Below are 15,933 nucleotides of genomic sequence, written 5' to 3' on the forward strand. Positions count from 1 at the left end.
CTCACCTGTAGCCAAAGCCTATTTCCTGGAATGGTCTTGCCATTGGCAGTGCATTGGAAAGTAGCAAACTGGCCAGCATTGACTTCTACACTCTGGACACGCAGGAAATGGGGTGTGCTGGCTGTTGAGAATAAAGAGAGGAGGGAAACATGCTATTAGCATTGTATTTTTCTAATTAATTCATCTGTTTGACAGCCATTTTAAATACTTCCTTAAGAGTCCCAAAATGTGTACTAAAATATCTGACTCTAATTGTGCCTAATATAATAAGGCTGTTTTACATTTCTAATATTACTTTCTTACAAGAATCCAGGATATGACAAAATATAAAGGTGCTAGCTTATTGTTCCTACTGAGGAAATTATATTAGGTTACTAAGCCTTTGATAAAACGTTTCGATGTTTATAAAGGTTAGACTGAAATTTAATTGATATTTTGAACAAAACCACAGCAGATATTTATACTAGCTACTAGACAAGAACTGTACAAAGTTGTCAAGAAAACTATTTTTAAGCCAGGTGTTTTATAGGTATATAGGAAATGTGTTTTAGAGCAATTGCATGATATACTGTTTTAGGGAGCAATCCTATATGCAAGAAGCTGATGTAAAGCAAGTCATCAGAAATTAAGGCACACCAGGTCCAAACTTGTTCTGGACTTCCTCATAGCTCTAGCTTCTGTTATACATGGCACAATCTACCAAAGACTAAGGTGTACATTGGCTTAAATTCATTTAGCTCTACATTAGACTGTGGACATCAACCGTTTGCCTAACACGTATGTGCATGGTCACGATCACGTGTGATAATCTATCAGTAACTAACTTTCCATTTACTTTTACTTGTATTTTTGCTTTGCATGTAATTAAATGGCAGTGGGCTGCACCTAACACTGGCATAAGTGTGGTTCCACTTATGCAACACAACTTCCCCTTCCTCCTTCCACCTCGCCACCCCACTTCCACATCTCACAACCCTCTGGAGCAAATGTTGAGGATGTGAAATGGGGGAGAAGCAGAACTTCCATTGTACCAGCAAAAGTCTGTTGCACAAGTGGAACGGCAGAGTTTGATACAATCCAGTCGTTCCACAAAATGTCATTCAGTAGCATATTAAAATGCTACAAATCTTGAAACAATGGCAACAAGAGTAAAGGCACCAAAGAAAAGGATATGCTAAAGATTAGCATCAACCATGCTGTGACAAAAGAAAAAAGACCTGTTTTAATTTTAATAAGGAAAACTGTATCAGGTAGCTAATACCGGTAATTTCATACAAATGTTTTACAATGGGATTGTAACTGACACACAGTGCTATACATTGCATGCTTCCTGTGTAGCAGGGACAGGGTGCTGCTCCAGCTACAGACCATTGAAGAATTTGGGGATCCACATTCAAGAATGAGCTCTCCTGTGGTGCAGTGGTTAAGAGCGGCAGACTCGTAATCTGGTGAACCGGGTTCGCATCTCCGCTCCTCCACATGCAGCTGCTGGGTGACCTTGGGCCAGTCACACTTCTTTGAAGTCTCTCAGCCCCACTCACCTCATAGAGTGTTTGTTGTGGGGGAGGCAGGGAAAGGAGAATGTTAGCCGCTTTGAGACTCCTTAGGGTAGTGATGAAGCAGGATATCAAATCCAAACTCCTCCTCCTCCTCCTCTTCTTCTCCTGATTTACAGCTGCCAAACTAAGCTCGTGATCGGAATGTGGTCCCACTCTGAAATCTACACTCCTCCAAATTTTATGAAACGTTCTGAGGGCTGTATTTAATTTTTCTTTTTTTATACTCAATAACTGCTTCGAGTCTCTAGAGCAGGCATCCCCCAACTCGGCCCTCCAGCTGTTTTGGGACTACAATTCCCATCATCCCTGACCACTGGTCCTGTTAGCTAGGGATGATGGGAGATGTAGTCCCAAAACAGCTGGAAGACTGAGTTTGGGGGTGCCTGATTTAGAGAGTGTGGGGCAACTGTCACACACAGCAAAGAATGGCTTCTTCCAATGGCCGATCAGGGCTTTAGTCTCAAGATTTCTGAGCTGCCCCAGAGCTGGAAAGGACCTTTATCAAGGAGCACACTTTGGGAACAGCAGTGATGCATACCTTTCAACACTATCTCATAATAATTTCAAATTATAATGCTCAGTCACTTACTGCATGGATGTCCTAAAACCTTCACATCATCAATGGCTAGATATCCTTGGTGCCCTGAAGTTACGACTTCAAAAAATACCTGTAATATGAAAAGGTTGTGTTATCAGTTTTGTCAGTGGAAGTAACATTGCAGGAACATGAATATTTTCTATTAAAGCAACACAACTATTTTATTTTTAAAAACCAGTGCTAAGAATTTGCAAAAGGCTTAAAATACCGGATTCAATGGCAAATCAAGTGAACCATTTCATTCACGACTAACTCAATGGCTATTTGCAGCTGATTTACTCATACATTAACTCTATCAATATACAATTCAGTACAAGAGCTCACTATTTCAGCTTTAAGAAAATAGGTCAATAAAATGCAAATAGCAAATGTACCAACTCGACCAAAATAAGAACGGTGCTTTTTAAAAGTTATGCATAGGCAATGCTTCAGGGTTAAATATAATGCACTAAATGCCAGAAAAATTCTGTTTTTCTAGCATTTTTTTATTTTCTGCATTCATATTTGGACCCAGCCAGATCTGGAGGGCTTACAGTTGTATGATTTAATTATTTCTTCCTAGATAAATACAGTGGCCTGGCTTGCCTCTCATGCAAAGCCAAACTATGGCTTAGCAGGACTGCATGAGCATGTGAGGTCTCAGAAAAGAGCTTGCAGCAGTTTTGCTCCCCTCCCCCAGTCCTTTTTGAATGCTGCTGCGTGGTTTGACCTAGCATGACGTCCAAACCCTGGTTTGTGATTATGCTCTCTGCAGATAAACCACAAACTGCAAACCCATATTTTCAGGGGCTAGGGAGAAAAGTTTATATTATTGTTGTTAAGTAAAAGTTCAGTACAAAACCAATTGCATGATAGCTTGTGCAATATAATGAACAGCAAAGTTTCCCAAAAAATTACAATAATGCAAATGTGCTATATAGCTGCATATTGTCATTATAGCTTTCTTTTTTTAAAAAAATTTTTTTTATTCATTTTCAATTAAAAACCTTCCAATTAATGACAAATCGATTCCAATCATACCAAATCATAATACAAACAATACAGCCAATTAACCATTCCAAATTTAAAAAATAATAATCAGAAGGGGGCTTCCCATGTTCTGGATATCGAGAGATAATGTCCTTCATTTGTTTTCTGCTTTCATTCCAAGACATGATGGATACAGAGGCAGATCTTATGAAACTAATGAAGCTTATGTTCAGGGCCCCTGATCCTGGAGGGGCCCCAGAAGCAACTTTAGTCCACATTGCTAAACATTTTGGGGGTGTAGTAGATCCAATCTGAATCATACAACTCAAAGTGATTTTTTTGTTGTTGTATATATTTCTACAATTCCAAACTTTGAGAGTCAGTAGCAAAGATGTTGTAAAGGTTTGGTGATATGTCATGTAACAACCCCACTGATGAATATAACAGTGGTTACCCAGACCATGTTGCTGGTTGTGAAGGGGCCCGCATAACAGTTCAAGCTTCAGCGCCCCAAAAATGTATGTCCGCCACTGGATAGATCATTCCAGATGGTACATTGAAGCTGTTAGTAAACTGACTAGTATTTCCACATCTGTATCTAACACGTAGTTCTTAAGCTAACCTAGAGGCAAGTTTTAGGGTCAAAGGCAGAGCTTTCCAAACTTTTCATGTTGGTGACACATTTTTTTAGACATGCATCATTTCGCAACACAGTAATTCAGTTTTATTAGCAAACTGGAGGTTAAACTAACCCCTTTCCAGCCCTGGGAGGAGTGCGGGGAGCGTTCGTATGACAGATCTACACTTTGCAGCCGGCACAATAACGTGTCGCAACACACAGTTTGGAAAGCTCTGGTCTAAGGGTAAAATAAACACAGTACTAGGTTGTAGCTAAGTCCTACTTGGAGGAGACCTATCAAAAGCAGTGGAAGTAAAATATTCCTAGTTTTAATTGTTGAGATTCTTCTTATCCAGGATAGTAGCAGGGAACTCCCCAACCCAAGGCCCTGTTCTATGTCATTGAACATTTCCTCATGATTTGTTTTTAAACCAACTGTGTTGTATCTTCTATGAGAAAGCTTCCTTTGTATTTTATCAATTTTGGCAACTATGGTAAAACTGCTACATTGTTTTATGGGTTTGTTTATTGCACTTTAAAAAAAATCTGGATGCTTATATTTTAATGTTTATGCAACTTTTTTAAAAAAATTGTAATCCACTTAGAGAAGCCCATTTTGGAATTAAGCGGTAAATAAATAAATAATTTGTTGCTGTTTAAACAGGTAACAGAATTTTTTAAAAAAGAAAAAAGGAACTTAATAGCAATCTTGCATTTAGGACAAGATGGAGGTATAAAGCTGTTTTGTCCCAGCCAATCTTGATATCCATTGCTCCTAGTTCTTTCGATGCTTATAAATAGGCCACAAAAATAAATGGACTATTCTTGTCAGCTGAATTAAGAACTAAGGATCAAAGTAAACCATTCCAAATTTTGGCAGGCCTAGCTTTAAATAATCCAAAATTGGTTAGGCAGAAAAGTATGTTTCAGCGACATAAATATGAAAGCTTTCATAAGCATAGACGATGCATGTTGAAGTCTGATAAGTTAAATCTGCTTTCTTCTCTGAAACTGAAACACAATTATTGCTTTTGATTATGGACTCACTATGGAGTTTTATATTTGGGTGGTCAGTGTGTCTGGAAAGAGAGGGAAATTTTATTATGCATGCATGCATTTGGGTATCCTATTATCACTGCTGAAGTATATAAGCTATTAATAACAAACAAGTTTCCTTTTTTTAAAGAAAGAAAAGAAAACACTCAAGTTTCAAACGAAGTAAATAGAGACTATAAATGCCTTCACATCTATTATTTCATTTAACTCTGGAATAACTGTGAGATAAAAATACTGTACCATTGTATATTGTACTACTTTGCTATTGTACTAAATATCCAGATTGAGGACACTAGTTCATTTGCTATTCTGCAGGAAATAACATAGCTCATGAAACTTGTTTTATCATGTGTGGAGAGGGAGTAGCAGCAGCAGCACAGAAACCGTTGATCAGCCCAGGAAGGAAGAGAGACTGCTGGGAAGCCAAGTGTTAAAGCAGAGCTTTCCAAACCATGTGTTGCGACATATTAGTGTGTCAGCTGCAGTGTGTGTGTCATGCGAACGCTCCCCGCACTCCTCCCGGGGCTGGAAAGGGGTTGGTTTAACCTCTGCTTTGCTAGTAAAACTGAATTACTGTGTTGCAAAATGATGAATGTCTAAAAAGTGTGTCACCAACATGAAAAGTTTACAAATGTCCATGTTAAAGGGACAACATTAAGTAAGGTGACCCACATAAGGATAAAAGAACCGCATTCAGGGCAGCAGAAGTGGGTCCTAAGGCTCACCAGCAGGCAGAGAGCAAAAGAAAGGAGAGGCAGCAGGTGTGGTGGATTGGAAGTATCCAGTGCCTGGAAGAAGCATGTGCAAAGAGATGTGAAGCTGCTGGCATGGGCAGGGCTAGTAAAGTTGGACGGCAGAGATGCAGACCTACCGGAAACTCTGTAAAGGGAAAGCGTGTTCTCCTTCATGGAGAGCATGTGTTGCAGTGGGGGCCGCCAGGACACTCCAAAGTTGGGGGCGGGCAAATTGATCGTTGGCCACTGATGCGATTGGGGCTTCCCTTGTTGTTGGGAAGAAGTTAATGTTGCCATTTGTTGATTGACAGTCAGAAATGCTAAAACTCCTTGCACTAGGCTAGGGCTTCCTCTTTTCGCCCGTGCATCAGATTGCCCGTCCCCCCCCCCCTCGCTAGAATTAGGGTTGTTCACTTTGACCTTGCTATGCCTGTCATGGGGTCGTCTGCTCTTGGGGCAGGGGCCCGGTAGGAATTTTGTCCATCTGGCTGATTGGCTGGGGCCATTTGGTTTTTGCCTACTGCGTAGCAAATCGTCACAACTTGTAAGGTTGCGGTTAGGCATTGGTTTATGGTTTGGTTGGTTGAGGGGCATGGATTAGCTGCGCCTGCCAATCTAATGCTGCTGCTGCAAGGGATTCCGTTAAAGGAATTGGGGGCTAACTATTGCTTGTCCACTCTGTCAAGGGGGCTCGGGCCATAGCAATGAGCTCCTGGTTGCATTTGGGGTGAGGGCAGGTTCCCTGCTCCGTCGCTACCCCCAAGTGTATTTCGCTATTCTGACTTTCGCATCATGCGGAATGTCAGTCTGTCCCCCGTGGTGGGGGCAGATAGTCGTGACCAATGCCTAAGCAACCACTCACAAATTTGTATTTTAATAAAGTTGTGGCCAAAAATAAGCCAAAAATCTTAAACAAAAAATTCTGTGTGATGTGTGAGTTATTGGGGTGGCCCTGGGGACCTGAACACGCAATGAGAATCTGGGCAGAGATCTGAAATCAGGAGAATTAGAAGCTGGACCAGGAAGGCAGCAGAAGGGACCTACCTTTACACAACATAGGTTTAATGGCCTGTACTTCACCAGCTAGATGAAGCAATGATAGGCAGGAGTTTAAGGATCTTTGGTATTAATTAGACCAGTGGCAGGCCATGGGCCAGTGGTGTGGGCCTGCCACAATGGTGTGATAAGAGAGGATGGCAAGGAATGATCACTGCTGGCATACCAGCTGAAGCTAGTAGAAGACACTCCTAGCCAAAGAGGTCACTTGGCCCTCTAGTGACAAAGATAGATAAAGGAACGTCCCAACGTGAGAACCACCACATTGTACAGCTGGCTCATTTTTTAGCTTGTGATCTGCTAAGCGTATGAACTGCCGTCAAGTCAGGTGTCACCTGCTACTGCATTTATGCATCTTATACTTCCTACCCAAATGCAGAACTTTACATTCATCTTTAATCCTGTTTCTGTCTTACATAAGCTACATGAACCAATTTTGTGTCATTTAAAAAACAACAGCCCTTAAATATAACTGCAGAAACTGTCATGTTCTGCAGATTATTATTAGTATTTATTATTATTTGTTAAATTTGTATACTGCTCTTCACTCACAAGATAAAAACACTAAATACATAATAAAAATAAGAACAAAACCCCTCTCAAATAATTTTCCATTTGTGAAATTCAGCATATTTCTCCTCCCTGCGCACACTGTTCTGGAAGTTCTCCCAGGGGAAGACTGCTGCAATAAAGGGAGTCCTTGTACTGGCTTCTGCTGGTGGAATGGGTTACTTGAATCCAGACCATTATTAATGAAAGGGCCAAGAGTTATTTAAGTATAACTGATCCTATACATGAACAAAAAAATTCTTTTCCTTCCAGTAGCACCTTAAAGACCAACTAAGTTAGTTCTTGGTATGAGCTTTCGTGTGCATGCACACTTCTTCAGATACATCTGAAGAAGTGTATCTGAAGAAGTGTGCATGCACACGAAAGCTCATACCAAGAACTAACTTAGTTGGTCTTTAAGGTGCTACTGGAAGGAAAAAAAAAATTTTGTTTTGACTATGGCAGACCAACACGGCTACCTATCTGTAACTGATCCTATACATGGTTTGCAACACTCTGCTTAGAAAAGAAAAAGGAACATGCTTAATAGTGATGGAAACATAACTTCATGTGGGCACAAAGCAGGAAATAGTATCTTTTTCAGAGAGCTGAAGTCAGTGTAATAGATGAGTAAAGGTCTATGTTGTGTACACACTTCTCACAGTCATCAGTTTTTTGTAGTCCTTCAAAGGTCGATGAAACCCTTTTCACCAGAAGCAGAAGTGGGCCAAAAGAAATAGTTATGCATGCTAGAGGACATATCATATCTTTAGCCTGGTTGGCAGAAGTTTGAATCTATATCTGCTAAGTCTAAGGGTTTACACTCCATACTACACAGGCTCTGATATAAATGGATATGCAGGCAACAACCATTTTGCATGGGGGGGTGTGTTCCCCCACGCACAAAGGTCAACCCTGCCCCCTCTTCTGGCCACTTCCAGTTTGTGGCGATGGACGCACGTCAATTGGTCGCTGCTGGATTGAGTGACTGAACATTTCTTCCATCTTTTTAATGGTGCTACAGTAAAATCAGGTCCTTTATATACAAGATTTGTGTGTTTATGTATGTGTGTGTGTGCATGTGTATGGATACTTTATTTAAGAGAAAAGAAAGGTAACAAATCCTATAAATGTGTGATGTTTTGTGAAAAAATACTGTCTAGCATTTTCTTCGTGTTTATCTGCCAGGTTAAAAAAAAGTTAACTCCAAGCTGTCAACTTTGCATTTCATCACAGTTGACACAACATCTTGAATGCAACATATGAAGCGCATTAGTCAAAATAAAATAAAGCTGTAGCAAACACGACAGTTGTTTGATTTCTTGGAAATTGTTTTGCTGCCTTATCAGTCAGAAAACAACTGGTTAAAAACACAAATTTCATTTGCTCATGGAAAGCTGTGTTGGATGTCTGCCTGAGAGATGTTTTACATCAGACTATCCCTCAGATGCCTGCCAAACAGGAAATAGGGAAGCAGTTTAACATTGCACTGTCCCTGATCCTCCCTGCTTCAGTGAAGAGCAAAATTAGCTTTTCATTCCTGCCACTTCCCCCTTCTCTATGAGAACAAAGAAGGGGGGCTGGCTTGCCACCCTAAATGCTTACTGCTGAAAATGTGCTGGCAGAGATAACTTGTCAGCTCCATAGAACAAAGGGAATAAATAGATTTACTTTCAATACATGACCTCACTTAGTAAACTCCTGCCTTTGTTTTTGCTAAGCAATTACAATTCCTGCAGTCCAAAGGTGAATTATACCTAATCATAAACTCTAATTCACAAAACTTATTTTAAAAAGAGAAAAGAATTTACTGATACCAATGTGGTTATTTAATGCAATTATGTGAACAGAAAAAGAAAATAATCCCATCAAACAAAAAAAGTTCACTGCCGTTCTGGATCGTTTTTCTTGCGTCCCTTTGTCTCCATGTAGCACTTCCATTTTTGCATGCATGCCACTTTCAAATTCACACTTAGGCTCATAAAGAAGAATTTATGAGGTTAATGTCAACTAGAGCACCTACATGAAAATGATTTAAAGTGAGCAAGATTGAAAATTGGGCTCATACAGTAATGAAGTTGTTTGTACGGGGTTATTTTTCAAGGCCCACGATCCTGAGCCCATTTATTTCACAAGGGCTTCTACTGCCTCACAGTAAATCAGTTCCCAGTTGGAACCAATATTGTGCTCTATTTTCATTCTCAGAATCTGTTAGTATTTTTAGCAGCGGTGACTGAATCTCATTGATATGGCTTGAGTAAAGGGTCTGTTTACTGTTGGCCATGTACACATATATAAGGGGCCGCTGCTATTCTGAAGTCATGAACCAGTTATAGCTCCCTCTTAGCCTTTTCTCCATTCCAGGCAGTATACACTAGGCCCAGGGAACATAAAAAATGAAAGCACCGTAATCCGGAGGTTACAAAAATAAATGTTTGGTGTGTTAGTTGTGGCATTTTAGTTGTGTTTAATGCCCTGCTACAGCACGTAAAGGAACATGGTAGATAGGCTAAGGTTTGCACAACATTTGCTAATATGAAACTAGGCGAATACATGGTTCATTTATGCAGCTAATGAAGAGAAGAGCTTAGATATGAAAACCTGTGGAGGATCTAGGTCCCTAAGTACCTCATTTACAGAAAAGGCTGTCGGGCTTGGAAAGGTTAAAGCTGTCTAGCACTAAATGAGACTCAGACTGCAATTCTCAACACACTTCCTAGGGAGTAAGTCACACTAAGCTCAATGGGACTTATTTGCAAGTCCTGTACACATGCCTGGGATTGCACTACATGGAATCTACTAAACTAAAATGAATCTAGGTAACAGCAGATCTGCTATAGTCCCCTTTTAATTCAACTGCACTGAAATACAAAATGGATTTGTGACCACCATTCATTAGCACTTAAACACTGTAAAACAGCAATCTGAAACAAACAGGCACAAGCACATGAAAAGCCTCCTTTTATTTCATTTTGGGCTTGGATTTTCAGATTATAAAGGAGAGGGTTTATTTATGTGTTTGCTTTTCAGCAGCCTGTTTTTGCTCCATGTAAACGTGGAAGCAATGATTTAAGAAGAGAAGGCATGTAGTTTACTGCTTGCACGTGGGTATATGGAGCTAAGAATACAAAATACTGAGCAGACTGAACACAGTAGGGGTACTAACAACCTGTGGAGCTGTATAAGTCATCCTACCGGAAGGTTATTTTTTAACTGCAAACTTGTTCTACACCATAAAATAATTCTTTGACATGGTAACAACTATTCTGCAGTGAGGGTGGCAGAAGTGACAAGTATCTTACTCTACAGAAGCAACCCTCCCAGATACTTTAAAAAAAAAAACCATGGAGAGGATAGAAATTATATGGAACAAGATATAATTATAGACAAGGTGAGTCTAGCAATAAAAAGCCTTAAAAATGTGCATGCTACAGACCCAGATGAGTCTAAAATAGCTCCCCTACCATTATAAAAAAACCAGCTACTTATGGACAACTTAGTTTAGTTTAGTGATGGAGCTCTAACTAATAAGCATTCTTCAAGATGGAGCAATTAGAACAAGTATTACTGCTAAGAAATAAAATAAAAAGAGCAAGTATCAGTTATGGAATTAAATCCAAAAGGCTAGATGAATTTGAAATTTTACATTTAAATGAACTGTATTAACTACAACAAATATCCTGGAATCAAACAATAATTATGCTCAAAGGCCATGCACACTGAAAATTAGCAGATATTCTAAGTATAGAAGCAGAATGTCTTCAGAAGTCTGACTTTGTACTGAACAGTATCACTTCTATTAAATAAATACTAGTGGGAGTTATTTGCCTATATGTTCCAGGGTGAAGCAAACACCCAGACACTAAAATTATTTCTTTAGAATTCATGATAATGGAATAACTTTAGTATACCCATCAACAGCTCATATATTTATTTATTTTTATTTGTATATCACATTTAGTTTAAATTATTTTCATTTGTTTATTAAATCTTACCCTTACTCCCAAAGGACCAGAAGTTTCACAAGGGAATCTTACTATATGCATAAAAATGTAATGCTGTCATCACTCAGCCTCAAATGCTACTAAAATATATACTTATTAATAATGATAAGCCTATAGAAAAAGTAAAATGAACAACACATTTCAGTTGATGACAACCTTCCTGGGGCACCAAGTTCTCCTGTCACATACCAAGCTTGACAGGATGGAATTCCCACCTGGTGAGTCTTGTCTTCTTGGAAAGATGAGGAAATGTCTCTTCATCACTTTCTTTTACCTACCTGGGTTGTTGGAAAGTATTAACGACTCATTATACAAGAGTTTAAAATGTAAATGCTCTTGTCTACATCCTGAAATAACTTGTTTCCAAGGCTGCTATAAATACATAATCGATTAGCCTGCCAGGGATTGTTTTCAAAGGGAAAACACGAAAAGATGCTGCTTTTACATGTTTTACCAATGGCCTGTTTTACTGTATGCATTTGTGATTTATTTTTATTCTTCTTGTAAGCCATCCCAAGAACTTGGTCATAGGACAGTACATGAATGCCTTATCAAACAGACAAACAAATAGACAAACACATTGACTGATGTCAAAATTGAACCAAGTGCACACCTGTTAAATAAGGTTAGAATGCCTTATTCAGCAGTGATTCACATGAAATATTTTAGTCTGTGTCATATATGTAAGAAAAGAACAAACGAGCAGTACCTGATAGAAATTTGGCCAAAAGGTGCTAATTGCCAATTCTACCCTGTTCCAGGTTCCTGTAGGACCTCCGGACATATTCCACACTGGACTACCAAGCTGACCGTTGTTGACTTTCACATAAACATTTAATATGCCAGGATTGGATCCACTCTTGCTGGAAACATAAAAATTGAAATCGATGCAATGAGTGTCATTTTCTTTCAGGTGTGGTAGCAAAAGATGGGCTCTTTGTCCAAACTTTTCAGTGGTGTTCACCAACATGAAAGATCCTGAAGGAAACAAAAAATAAAAATAAAACCAGTCACTTGTTGAACAATTTCCTTTCCTCCAAGAAATGCATTTTTGTGCAACTAAAAAGAAGACATTACTAACAATGTTTTGCAATTGTTTAATAGCTTTTTTACAATGGTCTCAAAATCTAGAAATATGCCAAGTTCAAATTAGATTGGATTAGTTTGAAAAGAGGCAGTTAACAATTAAAAAATGGATAGGTTCATTCCTGTGCCAATCCAAATTCATGGGGAGGTTTCAAAAGCTTAGTGTGCCCAAAAGAGGGCCAAAGTCTAGCACAGCTGCCTTTTGCAACTGGCACTTAGAGTGCTCAATACAAGGGCAAAAGTGGGTGAAATCATCCACCACACAGCACCTTTAGGGCCCCAGCAGTGGGTGGGCTTTGCCCCCTCTATTCTTGTCTTTGCAGTCATTTTAAATCTCCTCTATCAAATCTAATGGAGCAACAGTGCTGCACTAGGAAATACAGCTACACCCCACCCCCACCCCCATCCTCAAATCCTGAGCTTTGCTGGTAAAGTCTCTTCATAACTAAACGTAGCTCCACAGAGTTTCATGTCATGGGTGGGCTTCCTCCCATCCACCCTACTTGGATTTTACATGGATCTGTGAGAGGTAGCCTGGGATTATGGAAGACTTGTGAGCCTTCCACAATCCTGGCTGCCTTTAACAAATAGGTATGCTATAAGAAGAGGCTCTGGGCTAGGTAGATGGAATATGAATCTTATTTAAATCTGGAAAGCATATGAGCCCTCTGGGGTTCTCTTCCAAGTCCAAGCCTGTATAAGTTTCAACATCACATCAAAATCCCATATGAAAACTGGTGCTACATTGAGTTCCAGCCTCCTCCTTCTGCGCAGCCAGGAGGATGACATTTGTTTTCCTTTACAAACTTCTTGTTTCATCTGAACTGGGATCATGACTTAGCATTAACTAGGTCCAGTTGCAGAGCAAGCCACCTTCAAACCACTGTATTTTATCAATACAGAAAATCTTTTCAAAGGAGTTTAAATTATTTGAAGAAAGTAGTACAAAAATGGAAGAGGGACAAAATTTAGGACAGTGGCTGTAAGAGGCAGATAAAAAAAATAGATAAGGTTTTGGGTTAGTTTGATTAAAAATAGCAGTGATAGATGAGTACATTGAGGAAAGGCTTATCAGGAAAGAGTGAAATTATTCAAAGTTCTATTGGAAATATCAATGAGAAACAATGAGAGACAACATAACTTCTGTTAGTGTTAAACCACAACCCTTGGAGTGTACATAATGACATGCTTAAGAGAAAGCAAAGCAAAAACGTTTCCAAACTCCTTCTCTCACCCATGCAGGAGGGAAGGTGAGAGCCCACAAGCCCAGGAAGAGGCTTGGATCATGTATTGCTAAACCATGGCCTACCATTATATCCTAAAGCAACCAATGGCATCTTCCTGGAGTGTATTTCTCTAGGAAGAGTGTGGTAAAGATTTGTAGTAGCACTATCCCAATAGACTACAATACCTTGCAGCATTCAATGCTTTTAAAAAAACATTTTTTAAAAAAATCTAGCAATTGCTAAATATATATAAAAAATACATCCAAGTATGGCCACATTTAACACATAAACGTCTACTTTCAAGCAAATAAAAGAGTGGGTTTACATCAGTTCTGATCTAACTACCCCTAGCATCTTGCCAAGATTTAAACTGAAAAAATATATTATTATTTTCAAATAATAAGAATTATTTTTTAAAAATCATGTGAAGTAACTCTTTATGCGCTGAAGAAAAGGTCATAATGTGAATACATGTGCAGCCATCAGCTTTCAAAAGCTTGACTTAATGAGTAAATATTGTATGACCTGGAATGTATGGGTAATAATCAGAGGAATAAGGCAAGACATTAACTGTCAAATCCAGCTTGCAAAAGACCTTTGAGACTTTCTCGTTTAAAGAGAAAAAGCAAGTATTAAGGAACTTCAGAGTAAACAGAAGAAATCCTTTGGGCTCCATTTAGAGAAGTGATGTGATTTGTGTTTTATAAGAAAAGTGAATCTTTAATGGGAACTAAATTAAGTTACAGTATGTCATTTAGATGAATTGTTTTAGCTGCCGAGTTAGAAAATAGACAATGAGTCTAAGTCATGAGAAAACAACTTACGGAATTTTAAGGAAATGTGTCTTTTAACAATTTATGGATCTAAATTATTTTGGTGATATCATGCACTTTGACCAAAATACAACCATATCTAATGTCTTTTTAACAAGGTTTCAAAATCAAAATATCAACGCTTCTCCGCACATAAAAATTAATTCTTAAACAGCAATAACCACATGCAAGATCCACTGCAGACAACAGAGCACAAACAACATAACTGCTGGAGAACAAACACTTCCCCGTGTGCTTTTCCAATAGACAACACATACACAATACACAAGGCAGTCAGCCTTGATATGGCTCTGCTTCAGAAACCAAGCTAATAAATCACCAACTTGGAAAATGACCATTGGCTCAACATCAACCCACTAAAGCCCTACACCATTAGATATGCCTACATTATCTCATTTTTACTACATATCTAGTCTACTGTAACAGACATGGTATAACACAATGTTTTGACTTTTCTCTCTCTCTATTATCATTTGTGCAGATCTATTGGCAAGTTGCTATGATTAGGAAGCTGCCTTAAACCATCAAATCAGACCACTGGTCCATCTAGCTCAGAACTGTTTGCACTGGCAGGCAGTAGCTCCCAGGGTTTCAGGCTGGAGTCTCTCTCAGCCCTACCTGGAGAAGCTGGAGAGTGACCTGGTCCCTTCTGCTTGCAACGCATGTGTTCTACCACAACTATGATAAATGATAAACCACTAGTGTGCTACAGTGGAGAGAAATGAAAGTCTACATAGATCCTTCCCAAACATCTTAAGATCTAAAAACACAAATAAGTTAGGAATAGGTCCTGGTGTGTGCAGTGGAAATGGATGTGCGTGTCAAGCAGCAATGTTCTACAGGTAAATGCAAATTAGAAAGGTTCAGTGAAAGCTTTATCAAACAAGTACTGTACTGAGAAAGAGTTTGAAGGAGAAAGAAACTGATGAAACTAATAATACAAGTAAAGCTGGATGTTGAAGATGTTGAACGAGAAAAACGCTGCAGAGCAGAAAGACTAAAGGGATTTGAAAACCAAGAATACAGGGTCAAAGTAATTTCATGTCCCAGAAACTCAGAAGATAGTATCCCTGACTGCCAATAGGAAATGGAGAAGGTTTGGCTTAAAAAACTAAGAACTCTAGAAGTTATCCAACATTATGGGAGCAGATTTCCCCTTTCTCTCCTTCCCCCTAGCCCCCTCCCCAAAAAATCTGCTCCAGAGAGTCCCCCAACCCTTCAACTCAGATTTAGTGTACATGCAGAGCACTGCAGGGGAGAAAAGAGAAAGGAAATATCATGTTACTCAGTAAGTCTGTTCCACTAGTAGACAGGCACAATTGGATACCATCTTCTGTCTTTTTACCATGTTCAGATGTCAATAAGACATTTTAAAAAATCATTATTATTTAGCCCTTACATCTTGAACTCCACCAATGAGAGAATTCTCATTGATGGCTGGGATATGTGGATCAGACTACCTAACCAAGCATCATTTTCTCTGGTTAGTACCTTCTCTATCTAGGCAATTATCCTGATAAGTTTCTTGCAAATGTTTGCTGCCCCTATCACAAATTAAAATATCCATCTAGTTGTGGAGCATGTTAGTTTTAATGGTTTGGGGGAGACAATTTCCAACCACGTCTTTGTCACAGCTGTGCTGTG

General features: G+C 39.1%; 1 protein-coding gene across 27 annotated transcripts in view; it reads right to left on the reverse strand.

Annotated features, from left to right (window-relative positions):
- Positions 1-15,933, reverse strand: part of PTPRM (protein tyrosine phosphatase receptor type M) — a 404,856-nt gene that overhangs the window by 246,227 nt on the left and 142,696 nt on the right. For all 27 annotated transcript variants that reach the window (XM_083622471.1, XM_083622489.1, XM_083622486.1 and 24 more), the window contains exons 3-5: positions 11,854-12,122; positions 2,149-2,227; positions 6-121 (exon numbers count right to left, since the gene is read on the reverse strand). In XM_083622471.1, the coding sequence (XP_083478597.1) occupies positions 6-121; positions 2,149-2,227; positions 11,854-12,122 (464 nt within the window). The remainder of the gene's footprint in view (positions 1-5; positions 122-2,148; positions 2,228-11,853; positions 12,123-15,933) is intronic.

Source organism: Podarcis filfolensis (genome assembly GCF_964270895.1).
Source record: "Podarcis filfolensis genome assembly, chromosome: 7".
Lineage (NCBI taxonomy): Eukaryota > Metazoa > Chordata > Lepidosauria > Squamata > Lacertidae > Podarcis > Podarcis filfolensis.